We start from the raw sequence: 13,821 nt of genomic DNA, 5'->3' as shown, positions 1-13,821 counted from the left end.
AAAAGCACAAATCAATATGGAAGTCACTTTTCACCTCACACATCTCAGGTACATACATTCAAATTTTTGTTTATTAAAGGGAGGTAATTTGGTATTTAATGGCCTAATAGGAGGGTGTAGAATGGGAAAAAAAATGTCTGAATATCTAGTAGTTCATTATTTTGGGGGCAAGAACAAATTTGAACTTGATAGGAATGTAGGGATCAAAAACTCTGAATGCCAAGATTTTACTTATTTAAATTGCAGAAATACAAACCATGGTATTCCTAGCCCAACTAATAATTTATCTAGCCTACTACAAATAAAAATATTTAGTATTTATTGTATACAGTTAAATTACAAATGAGATACTGTAGGCACCTGTAAACAAAGAAAATGTCTTTCCCTAAAATATTTATGAACTAACAGGGAATAAGATATATAATTATAAGGTGAACTAATGTAAATATATAAAGTGGCCAGAGGCACTGTGGGCTTTGTTAAACTATGGGTAAGGATGGAGAAACCCTGAAGTGCTTCATCACAACAGTGTTTAACTGATTGAGATAACTACTAAAGACTGGTTAATAGCCCACTAGACTCGGGGGATGACCATGGTTAAAGAACAGTCAGGCTAAGGTGGTAGGTTGACTGTGGTGTGTCCACACGAAACAGGGGACACTTTAGGTTATCCATAGTGTGCTATGGACACTTTATAAAGGATCCTTTTGCATTTTGTAGGATTGCCCAGAACACTGTAGGAAGATCAACATTCTGGTCCCAGTCCACTAAACATCATTAGCACCTTTCTAGTCATTACGACTATCAAAAATCAAAGCAAAGCAAAACAAACAACAGATAAAAATGTCTCATCTTGTTTCTCAAACCAAGAATGCATTTGAAAAGAGGGAGAGTAACAGCATCAGTCTGTGTTCAGAACCCCTGGAACATACAATGTTGAAATATGTATCATTGGCAACTTTAAACTCCAGAGTGAAATAACGTCACTCAATCTTAGAGGCAGTAGAGTTACTGCAGGTTTGAATGCAGATAATATTGGAGTCCTACATAAGGAAGATATCCTGGCTACAGAGGGTTAAGGTGGTATAGGGCATGGAGAAGGTAAAGGTGTCACAAAGGCTGGGAAGCAGAGGTCCAAGTTGTATCTATCAACTAGGATACAGAGAGGTGGAGAGAGAAAGAGAGAGATGGTTGGGTCCAGATGATTGGATAACATCACAAGGACACTATGGAGAAGAGAAAAGCAAGGTGTGAGTTTCAGGTGGTCATGAACATGGTGTTGAAAATGCTAATTATGGTGAGTTGACACAGGAAAGAAGTTGAAGATGAAGAAAGGATTGGAAGAAAAGGGAATATTTGAGGATCCTGAGGGAAGTTTCAGTACAAAGAAGTGTGTCAGAGATGACAGATTAAAAAGGGAAGTATTTGGCCCACGATGAGGAGACGTGACCACTGTTAGTTAAGAAACATCCTTCTCTAGGACAGCAAAGGGACACAGGCGCCTTACTGCCTTCCTATCCTCTTTCTTACCAGGTATATCTGTTTCTTGGAGCTGTCATTGTACACAAATGCTGTACTCCAGAAAAACAATGTACGAATTGAAATTTTATAAGTTATATTTAATTTTTAGAAATAGGAATGCATTCTAAGTGTACTAGGCAAGCTTTCTATTTAAAGTAACCCTCTGATGGACCCTTTTGTAGTGTGAAAGATTAATTCCAAATGTATCTGTTTTACAGTTCCAAAGCCTGAATCCCTGGTTTCCTTCTCCTGGACAGCTAACTAGGTCGTAGCGTTCTATTCTCAGAGCCCAGCCCCACACAAACACTAATTGGTTTTCGCATCTGAAAGGTTGTGTATCACTTTGTCATTTCTAAAATTACATGATGTAATCCATGTACAAGATGGGAAATTTCATACCCTGTGGGAGGAGCAAGTGCCACATGCTTGGTTTTCCAAATATATCTACAGACACAAAAATCTTTTAAAAGAGGCAGAACTTCAAGAGTGTCTTTCACAGTCTCAAATTTTATCAAGTTGTGTTTTCAGTTGGCATGAGTGAATTCTTTCTGTCCATGAAGAAAATATCTGACACAATTTCCCACCTCAAAATTTATTTTATGAAACAAAATAATAATAAGTAGGGATAAATTTGCAAACAACCAAAACCTTAATCAAGTCAAACATTACAGAATTCCAACAAAGTAGCTATAAACTTCACAACCAGAAATTGAAAAATTAATGCACTATTATCAAGACACAGTTAAGGGATCCCAGTAAGGACTATAGGCCAAATCTTGTACATATTTTTAAAAATCCTAATATCATGGTAAACATCATATTCTAGTGTGCAACTTAAATAAGTTAGGAACCACAAATCAGAGTTAACTAATACATTGTAAGACCTTAGGAGGGAAACCATGCAGGAATCAACCTTCAGCAGCCCTGTTTTGTTACAGTTGCTATTTCTCCTCTACTCTCATTTCCTCTTCCATCTATTCCATCAGCTGCATCCTCCTCCCACACAGTGACTGAAAGATTAGCACTGGGCCATTCTCTTTAATCACCCTTCTCATACTTGGTTGTATATTGGAATCACCCGTGAAACTTTAAAACATTCTGATGCAGGGTTGCCACCCCCATGGACTTTGGTTTAATTGATTGTGGGCATTGATACTTGTAAAAACTCCCCAAGTGATTCTAAAGTGCAGTCAAAGATGAAAACCACTGTCTTATAGGCTGTTAAATTTGTGGCCTTGCTGGACCCCTGTATCTTTGGGCTCTGAGAACCTATTGATCATTGGTCTCACTTCCTCTGCATTCATGTGTATAGGCTGAAAATGTAAGCGTGGGAAGAATAGCTGAATTCATGCCTTGATCAACTTCCAGAAGAAACTGGAAGAAGTCCAGCAAATACAAGTATTGGCAAAATATATTAAGCTTCTGGAAAGTGCCACCTCCTCTGCCAATGAAATTCAGAAAGCATGGGAGAGTCCTGGGACTCAGGGGAGTCCTGCCTCCTCCTTGCTTTCCATTAACTCGGGAAATTTCTTACCCTTTCTGAACCTCAGTTTCTTCATCTAAAAACAATGGAATACCTGCCTCCTTAGGCTTCATTAGATGACTGTTCAAAGAGTTTAAAATAGTGTCCAGTATATTCAATAGGGGTAGCTACTTAAATGGAAAGATTGATAGAACAGTTAAAGCCTGTTCTCTGGTTATGCTCCAAATTAATAATAATTACCATATATTGAGCCAATTTATCCAATTCCTCATTTTTTATCTACTACACAAGTATTTATTACTTATTGACCCTAGGCTAATCATACTGTGAGATAATTGTATATAGTAATGAATAAAAAAGACATGATTCCTATCTCAGTCCATTGTACAGCTTTGTTAAATTCTTTACTTATTCCTGTCATTGATTGCAAATAATCCAAAGACTGAGCTTGCTAAAGGGATGGTACAACTAACAAACTGGCCTTCAATTCACCCTTGCAGTAAATACTGAGATGTGCTAGGCTGTTCAGAGAAAACTTGCACAAAGTAGACAGACACTTATTAGAGTTCCACAACAGTCATGAAAACTTGCACACAGTAGACAGACCCTTATAAGAGTTCCATAACAGTCATGAAGGGTCAAAAGGCTATTTAAAAACAAAGCAAAACAAAACAAAAAACCAAAAATCTTCTAAGAATATCAAAGGGAGCATTCAAAAAACCTGATGGGTTTTCCCACTCAGTTCAGGCAGTTTTATTAGTGATGGTTTGCCATTCTAAAGCCCAGAGAGGCTGTGTTCCCTCCACTCTCAACTCCTTCGGTTGGGAGTGTTGCTGTGCCTCCTATTCTGTGTAGCTCTTTATGTACTGCAAATTCTGTGACTTATGCACAGTACCAGGACTGAGTTCTTTGCTTGGGCCTGCCGGCATCTTTCAGTCATCCTCTGTCTCTACTGTGAGAATGGCACTTTTCCTTATAACAATCCTAAGAGCTGGTAGTATTATCCATAGTTTACATGTGAGACTTAAATAACTTGGCCAAGGTCACTGAACTGGTAATGGCTAGCCAAGATTGAACCTCAGATATGTCTGACTCCACAGCTCATCCTCTTCTGTCTTAAGTGGAAAAACCTCAGGTGGCTGTGCTTTAGAAATATCAAAATCTGACTGTTCAGAGAATTAATTTTAAAAACTACAAGTAGAGAATAGACCAGCAGATAGAAGTAGAATAGGATGATGTACCCAAACCTAATCTAATCTTGGCCTATAGGCCCCTTATGAAATTATGTTGGAGACTGAAATCCAATAAAGAATTGTGTCCAGTTTGCCTGGTTATCAATCAAACCTGCTGGTACTTAATTTCATGACATTCCATAGATTAAAGGCTTCAAGATTCAGATTCCCGTCTCCTCGGAGCTGTAGCTACAACTCTTTTGTCAAACCCGGAAATAACTATAGCTGGAAAGCAATAGTAGCAATTTGTAGATTGTATAAGACCATTGCCAACTCCAGATAATCCTTTCCCCACCTTCACCATTTTAAGAACTTTTACTCTAATAATAGAATATGCAAGTGTGTGAGTATGTGCAACCAGGCCTATATGCAAGGAGTTCATGTGGCAGGAAAGAGATTCTGTCAGTCTTTTCTGGTTTTCTGATTGCAGTATGCACTTTCTAGGGTCTTCATCAAGCTACAGTTGCTGCCTACTCAGATCCCCATCCATAACAGGTAGAACTGAAAAATATATTTTACGTGAATGAAATGTGAACCAGCCACAAGAGCCTAACCAAGAATAGCTATTTAATCCACAAAGGGATAATCACATTCTCTCTTGTGGTAGACTGCATTTTTATTGCTAATTCCCTATGAATTTGTACATTATTGCTGTATCTATGAATAATTATATTGTTCTTATATCTATGTCCTTTACCACGTGACTTCACAGTTCTTTTCACTAAAGATTGAGTATATTTTTTCTCCCTGTTGACATTTGGACTTTGCTGTGTGACTTGCTAATGGAATGTCAGAGGATGAAACTTGAGCAAAGGCTTTAAATGTACAAGTTAAGTTTCAGGTTTTGTCTGAGAAGAGCACATAAATAGTATGTTCTACATGCTCATTCAAGGAGCGTGAGAAATATATGTAGCAGACCTGGGCATGTGAATTGATTCCACCCCAAACCAACCCACAGACACATGAGCTAGAAATAAAAGCTTATGGTTGTATTAACCTAATTTATGGGATGGGTTATTATGCACAATTTATCTGGCAATGGATGACTGATGTATCTCTTCTTGAAACTTTACAAGTTCAGAGACAGAAAGACTACTGGGAACTGGGGCATATAAATGGTAGAGCTTACTTTGGAAAAATGCTGAGCTTTATTTTTTTTGTCTTTTTCTTTTTCTGATTTACTCTTTTTTGCGCATATATACGTGTTTGTACATGTGTGTGCACACATGCATGTGTTTACTTTTATTTTCATTGAGGCAAAGTTCACAAAAATAAAACTAACCATTTTACTAAAGGGAGTAGCATTTAATATACTCATTATGTTTTATAACTACCACCTCTACCTAAATCCCAAATATTTTCAACACCCCCTAATTAAAACCCAATACCCATTAAGTAGTAACTTCCAATTTCTCCCTCTCCTTATCCCCTGGCAACATCAATACACTTTTTTTTTTCTAGATTTACATATTTTTGTGAATTTGATTATGTTCCACTTGTTTATTTGTTGAACCCCAACCTCTCCTGAGACTATATTGGAGACAGGACCAATAAGGAGCTAATTAAAGTTAAATGAGATCCTAAGGGTGGGACCTCAATTCAATGGAACTGGTGCTCTTATAAGAGGAAGAAACAACATTAGAGCTCTCTCTCTCTGATTTGTGAAGACACACAGAGAAGGCAGACTGCTGAAGCCAGGAAGAAATTACCTACCAGAACCCAACCAGGCTGATTTTAGACCCCCCAGCCTCTAGAACTATAAGAAAATAAATCTCTGTATTTAAGCCACCCAGTCTATGGTACTTTGTCATGGCAGCCTGAGTTGGCTGATGTATGCTGTTTTGGATACTCAAAGACATAAGGCCATATAAAATATAAGCTTTGTGCTTAGCTTCATTTAGCATATTTTCAAGGTTCATCCATGTTGTAGCATGTGTCGGTACTTTATTCCCTTTTATGGGTGAATAATATTCTACTATATGAATACCACTTTTTGGTTATATATCCATCCTTTGATTGACATTTAGGTTGTTTCTACCTTTTGACTATTGTGAATAGGGTTTCTTTAAACATTTGAGTGCAGATATTTGAATACCAGTTTTCAATTCTTTTTGGTATATTCCTAGGAGTAAAATTTGTGGGTTAGGGTAATTCATGCAATTCAGAACTTTAGGGCCTTGGAGAATCCAAAGCTGTTCTCTGGCTCCTGTCCAGGTAATATTCTCTGGATTCCAGAAAAAAACCCTTGAATACGTTCAATAAATGCTTTTTGTTGCTATGTAGTAGACATTTCTTACCAAGCTAAAGCTAATTGTATATTACATGCAAGTCACAGAAAGAATCTGAAATAAAAAGATATTATAAGAAAAATGATCTTGAAACTCCTTTTATAATGTTTTCCAGAGGGTGGTTAATCCTGTCCACAGTAATCAAATTTGATGAGACTATCTTGATATGGTTCTGAAATCTGACTTTATGGTTAGACTGTTGTTTAGATTACTACTCACCTTTGTGTCCAGGCAGCATAGGACCTTGCATTTAGAGCATATTCCAACTCAAAACGACTTCGTAAAGCTGCCACGTGGCTTCGGCCTGGCCCTCCCCGGCTCACCAGACAATCAGAAGAAGAGGAAGGTGAGAGAGACCCACTGCTGTTACTGGATGCAGGAGACATCAGCTAAGTGAAGGAGAAGCAGTTTGAATCATTTGATAAATCCAATGGGCATAAAGGAATAGAGTGGAATATGAATTTATTTTAATTTTCTGTTCCAGAATTTCTCATACTGGTGAATATTCTATCCATCTTAGTTTGCTTCTGGTGTTTCCTTAGTTCTACATTCCTGGTTGGCCTGTTATACTTATCTTCATCTTTCAAAAAACACAGTAGCACCAAATCAGATTCACAAAATAGATATTTAAATGTTTATTATTCAATGATCACAAGATTCTCAACATTATTCAATATGGCAATAAGACTCATGGCAAAGTCCCTTTAAATTGTAGCTAAAATGAATCCTTTTACATAAAGCATTACCTTGACTTAAAATGAATTCACACATTTTCCCAAGAACACATCCATTTAATAGATGAAGTATGATTTAGTATCTGGCAAATGTTTAACCAAACAGAAGCACACTAATGTCTTTGCTACATGATAGTTCTTCAGGTGTTTAAAAACAGCTGTTGGACTATCCCTAATGTTTATTCCTTTGATAAACATTCCTGGTTCCTCCAACTGGTTCTAACCTTACAAGATTTTCAACCCATTCACCATTCTGATCTCTGTCCAAGAAAATGTGTGTCCCAGTTTTCATTCTTTTAAAGGAGCAGGGACACAACTGGACACCATTTTGTTTGGTCATTTCAGAACAAGAGTGAGCAAATTTTCTATTCTGTAGCCAGAAAACATATTTTAACTGTTGGTGAGTTTATTACCCACTAATATTCATGATGCTTCTTAAGCATGTCTCTAGCATTTCATTTCTTTTATTATTGTTTCTTTAGCTCTTAAGCAGAGCATTATATTATTCCTGCTAAATTTATTGTTAGACATATCCTGTTCCTTCATCCTCTAAGATATTTTAGAATCCTGCTTTCAAATATTTTCTGCCCCTCTGAACTTTATTATATCTGCCAATGACAAGTCTCTCCCTCTTGACATTGGTCTAAGTTACTGCCTGAAGAGTTGAAAAGTGGAGAGCAGAGAACTATGAGACTCTTCTAGTCAAATCCCTTTCCCTGACTCTGGTCTACTAATCAGTGCAACCCAATTCAACAAACTCTTTTCTGCATATATCCCTCTCCTCTTCTGTCCTAGTGGGGAGAGTATACTAAGAGGCTTGATCAATATAAGAAAATAAGCTTATTTAGTAGATCCTACCATTATCCCTGTCCTTCCCATCCCCTTCTAATGGGACACATATCCTGTAGGCTAGGAGCAACCTTGTCTAGTCAAACACAGATACAAAGTGAGAGGATACTTTGAACTCAAGCCCCAAGGCATCTCTTAACACTGAAGGCCTCTGGCAGATTCTCTTGCCCACAGGGACTGCTGAAGCATCACTAAATGTATACCGTTCTCCTCATTTCCTATAAATTTCAGGACCAAGAGAAGGGAAATGAGATTTTATGTCTAAAAACCGAAATCTCCTTCTACACAAAAACCTTCCTCTTTAGAAGTTTCTGTGGCATCCTGAGAGAATGACTGACTGCAGGCTGCATCTAAGACAGACCTAAAACCCTTTCCCAATGGACTGGGTTCCAGAGAATCTTTGCTGAGATTCTTTTTGGAAGGAAAATCTTTCGTGAATGGTTCCACTTTGATATTTAGCTGAGCAATCTCCCATTTTGTCTCTTCCCCTCATATGCATATCCTATATGTGTGATGTCCTTCCCCCTCCTCACTAGCACTCCTGTGCATTTGGGAATATATTATTTTTAAATTAGTCCTTCTGTTTTAGCTCCTTTGCCTATTTTCAAATGCTATCTCCTGACCAGGTGTACAGCAAATTAAGGCAATTATAGAGAAAATTAAAGCAAACAGCTCCCTGATATTAAGGGAAGAAAATTCCATTAGCTTGATTATCAACATATATCACTTTATGTAACATATGTGTGGTATAAAAGCAATGCTTTTCAATTAATTTCTGCATTATTTTTGTGATAATTTTCCCCTTTCTTATTGAACATAAATGGATGGCTTAACATTTTAGCTTACATTTCACCATATGTAAGAATTTTGTATAGACAGAAATCAATTTAAATAATTACCTTCTAATAAATTTGTCATGCTTTCAAATTTTTAGTTATCAGTTTTTTTTTTTAACCTGAGCAGAACTCTGACCATTTACTTGACTGATTATATTTTGGAACTACCCAAATTCACTCTGAATTTATCTTGTGACCTCTAGAAACAGCCAATTCTGTTCTACCCTAGAGGTTTAATGAATAGGTTAAGTATAAATGGAAAGTAACTTTCCATAAGTGCCCTCTCACCCACATTACCTGACAGCCTTGGACATCAGGGCTTTTAAGTGGACTTATTTCAGAAGGTAAAGTTCTTACCTCTATGTTGCAGAGACACTCTTCTAACTTCGTAACAACTTCAGAAAACTCAGGTCTTCCCTGTAAATAGAGAAAAGACATTTTCCCCTGAAGAATAAAAGAGAGGAAACTCTCTTTGGATTTTAAAATTGGGTATTTGCATTTGTAAAGAATGAGATTAACAATAAAGTATATTTTTATTTAAAATACACTTGTATTGAAGTGTTAATTGAATGTTCATTTGCTGTTCATGGAGGGATGTTGAGTCTTCTGATAAGAGTTTTAAGTCAGAATTTGCAACTACATTCAGATAATGAAATAGTGGAAAGCTTTAATTAGCTTTGCATGTTTTTAAATGGCAGGTTTTCTTCTTCAAAATGAAAGAATAAAAGTGGATCTAAAAAATTATTAACCATCTCCACGCCTTGCAATATATTGCACATGTGTCTGTAGGAAAGACTGCTAAAGCTAATTTTATAATTAACTTCACTATTGAAAAGACATCTCAGTTTCAAAACTAAAATCAAGATAGAAACATCATAACAATGTCCTTTTTTAGGACTTAAGGTATAGTTTAAGGCCATTAAGATATTGTCCATTATAAACCTCAGGTCAGATGTTTTGTTAAGCATTTATTGGATTCTAATTATATTTCAAGTTTTGTTCCAGTAGCAAAGGATATAAAAATGGTTATGGATCTACAGGAAAAATTCTGGAATTATATACCTCCTTTTGTCAGATAACAAGGACTATATATCCTATCATTTCTCCCTTTATGAAATTTTCACTGCCAGGAGGTAGAGAACCCAATTTAACATTCAGGCACAGTAACCAACTAATTTAGATTCTTAGTAGAACAATCTCTCCCTTAATATCTAGCCCTCCCCTTAGGACACTGCTTCCCCCAGAGTCCTCTTACATGGAAGCTGTTTTCTCTAGCATACTTCAGTACCTCTGGGTAGGTGGGGATGGAATTGGGTGAGCAAAATGCTGTGTCTTCCTTGCTGTCCCTGCTGTTTCCAAACTGTTTCTCCTCTAAACAAACCAGATTGTCAGCTTATTCCACTGACTTACTCTCCCTCATTCTCTTAAGGTTTCAACCACTGGTTTGCTACCATGCTCTCTAAGGCTGTTGTCCTTTTGTTATCCATGAAGATAATCCCTGCAACAGCCTGACCTCCAGTTTCCTTCACCTTCTCTTATACAATGAGCTTGCATTCTCCCTGCATGTGGTCACTCAGCTCTGGTGTCATAGCCTAGTCCCTATCACTACCTAGGCCTGCAGATCCCTCTGTGTTCTTCACTCTATGTCTCTGACAGATCAACCTGGGTTCCATCTCCTTTCTTTCCAGCCCAACTCTAGAACCCTGATTCTGACCATCCTGGGTCACACTGGTATTTCCAAGCCCTTTACACTTAAAAAGCAAACAGAGTGCAAAAACATTTTATAGAGAACATTTTCAAATATACCTTAAAGAAGATATTATACTATACATTTCCTTTATTATTACTTTTTGCTCATCTCATCAACTGTTTATTGTCCTCTACTTTTCTTACTTTCTCCTTATCTACTTTACATTTCATTGACAAGAACTTCCCATATCACTCCCTTCTGCAAACCTCAACTTCCTTGCCCTATTTTGCATTTTGTACACAACCAAAAAAAGTCCTAGCTTGATTAAATCCACCTTACTGGTCTTGCTTGAAAATAATAACCCTTTAACCCCAAGACCTTCAGTACTACCCAGAGCCTATGACCTATGCCCAGTCCACTCACCCTCCTATTTTCCAGATGGCTATTTTGTACCTTCTCATCTCTTCTCAAACCTCCAGTTCCAATTATGATTTCTACCTACTCACTTATGTCTAACCATACCTAACCTGCCTTCACTTCTGTTGTTATGAATGAATGTTGCTTCTACTTGAGTCCAGGTCTTTCACTTGTGTGCTCCAGCAGTAAATCTCCTACATTTTGCATTTTTACATGGTATCTACTGTTTCATCCCTTTCAGCACACAGGCATACTATATCCTCTCTCATTTTGAAAAGAAAAAACAAAACAAAACTCCTGTGGACTCTTCCTCAAGATGCTGCTCTACTTTGCTGTTCATCTTTGTCTAAATTTGCTGTTTCTAATAGGCTCCTCCCTTTCAGCCTCCACCCTAATCAAGCTTTCTTCTGCAATAGTGCTGAAATTGTTTTTGACAAGGGTACAAAGATCTCTCCATTGCTAAATTCAATGTTAAGTTTTATTGTTCATCTCATTTGGCATAGCATTAAATAAGAATCATTCTATTGTTCCCAAAACAGTATATATATTTTTTGAGGTCATTTTTTTTCCTTGTTTTTCTCCTCTCTTCATTAGTCTTCTCTTTTGGTTTCATCTCTCCTTATCTTTAAATTTTGAATCACTCCAGGACTCAGGGTTGGCGTCTCTTCACTTACTTAGAGGTAATTTTAAGGTAGTAATTCTGCTTCATGCCTTTAAAAAACAACTCCTAGATTTCTGTCCCTAGGCCAGTACTCTCCCCTGAACTCTAAACTCACACATGGAATAGAATGCATTTTATAATCTCTTCTTATGTCCACTTCATCCTCTACCTACAGAGAACAAAAAACACAGAATAATCTTTGACTTCTTTCTGTCATGCTTTCATCCAAGGTATCATGCTATGGTTTTGATCTGGAATATCCCCCACAAAACTCATGAGTTAAAAACATGGTCCCCACGGCAACAGGTTTCAGAGGTGAACTTTTAGGCAATGATTGGTTCACGGAGGCTCTGACCTCATCATTGGATTAATCTATTTGATGGATTGATCCACAGATCTTTGAATGAACCCCTGGGAGGTGGGTCCTAGTTGGAGGAAGAAGGTCAGTAGGGGTATGCCCTAGAAAGAGGTTTTACCTTCTCCCCAGTCTCTTGTTTTCTCTGTTCCCCAGCAACCATAAACCAAGTAGCTTTTACTGCCAGGACCTTCTGCCATGATGTTTCTGCCTCGGAGTCAGATGGCCATGGACTGTACACTCTGAAACTTTGAGACAAAATAAATCTTTCTCCTCTCAGTTGTTCATCTTAGGTATTTTGGTCACAGTGACAAAAAGCTGACTAACACACAGCAGCAAATCACATCAATCTCAACTTCAAAATGTATCCAGAATCTAAATGGTCAAGTAGCTTATATTAGATCAAAGCTTTCATAGATAACAAATGTAGAAGACAGCTACCTGAAAGCACTGGAGAATGAATAGAATCAGGTAGATTCAGGAGGGCATCATTTAGAAGGAAGGAAGGATATAGAGTGTTTCTCTCTTTTTTCTTTTTTTTTTTTTTTAAAGCATTTAGTCAGAGTAGTCTCCATTTGCATTTTATGAAATATTTAAAATTTTGATAAGTTCATTTGCTTGAAAAACCAGCAGTCAGAATTCAGGGCAACGAGAATGTAATCCTTACTTTTTTATAACATATTATACCAAATTTAGTGTTTTTAACAATTTACATCTTTTATCTGACAGTTTCTCTGGGCCAGAAGTCCAGCACTGATTAGCTGGGTCCTTTGCTCAGAGGCTCATCACAGTGAAATCAAGGTGCCAGCTGGCATGGGGTGATTCTCATTTGAGGTTCAGGGGTCTTTGCCAAGATCATTGGCTGTTGGCAGATCTCATTTCCTTGTGGTTGTATGACTCATCTCCCTGTGTACTTGCCAAATATTGTTCAAGAATGACCCTCAGCTTTCAGAGAGTGCCCACACTTGATTGCCACATGGCCTCCAAATGCAGTTCACAATATGGCTGTTTGCTTTTATTTCTGACCAGCAAGGGCATGTGTTTCTGACTGCTTTCTAGTGACCAACTGGGAAATATTCTCTACATTTAAAGGGAACATTTGATTAGGTTAGTTCCACACAGGACCATCTTTCTTTGGCATACAATGAGATATAATCATGGAATAATACCACATTATTTTCACAGACTCTGCTCACATTCAGAGAGAGGGGATTATACATGTATGTACACCAGGGGATCAAAATCTTAGGGGCCACTTTAGAATCTTGCTTATCACCTAGAGGCACTAGAAGATGAGGGGGATCCTGAAGGGAGAAGACCTGGGATCTGCATAAAACCTCTGGTTAAATCACTAAGTGACTATATGTGCTTGGGGAAGACTTGAATTATCCCTTGAATTATCCAGGTTCGGCTAAAGAAAAAGAAAATGGACTAAGACTGGATTGCCCCATGTAGGGCATTGTTTTTACTACTTTCTCAGACTGTAATTATCTAATTTTATTCTGAGCCCATGAAAATCCATTGCACTCTACAAGGTCCAATTTAGTAGTCAGATTCTTCTTAAAGTGTCCAAGTGATTCCAAAAAATAATATTTCATCTTTCATTAGTTTTATTTCATTCTTTCTTCTGTTATAACTAGGTATTTATGTATCTATACCACCAACTAGGAAGTGTCTTAAGGACAAGCACTTATTTATTCTTGTGCACCAGCAGAGTCCACCATATTAGTTATTTGAGCTTAGATTTGTTAAATT

At 37.4% G+C, this 13,821-nt stretch overlaps 1 protein-coding gene across 7 annotated transcripts in view; it reads right to left on the bottom strand.

Moving 5' to 3' along the window:
* TNNI3K (TNNI3 interacting kinase) overlaps nucleotides 1-13,821 on the bottom strand; it is a 285,366-nt gene that overhangs the window by 41,668 nt on the left and 229,877 nt on the right. For all 7 annotated transcript variants that reach the window (XM_079128911.1, XM_079128916.1, XM_079128915.1 and 4 more), the window contains 2 exons: nucleotides 9,301-9,360; nucleotides 6,744-6,913 (listed from right to left, as the gene is read on the bottom strand). In XM_079128911.1, coding sequence (XP_078985037.1) covers nucleotides 6,744-6,913; nucleotides 9,301-9,360 — 230 coding nt within the window. The remainder of the gene's footprint in view (nucleotides 1-6,743; nucleotides 6,914-9,300; nucleotides 9,361-13,821) is intronic.

The sequence above is a fragment of the Sciurus vulgaris genome (genome assembly GCF_902686455.1).
Source record: "Sciurus vulgaris genome assembly, chromosome: 1".
NCBI lineage: Eukaryota > Metazoa > Chordata > Mammalia > Rodentia > Sciuridae > Sciurus > Sciurus vulgaris.
This window is presented reverse-complemented; position numbering and strand designations above follow the sequence as displayed.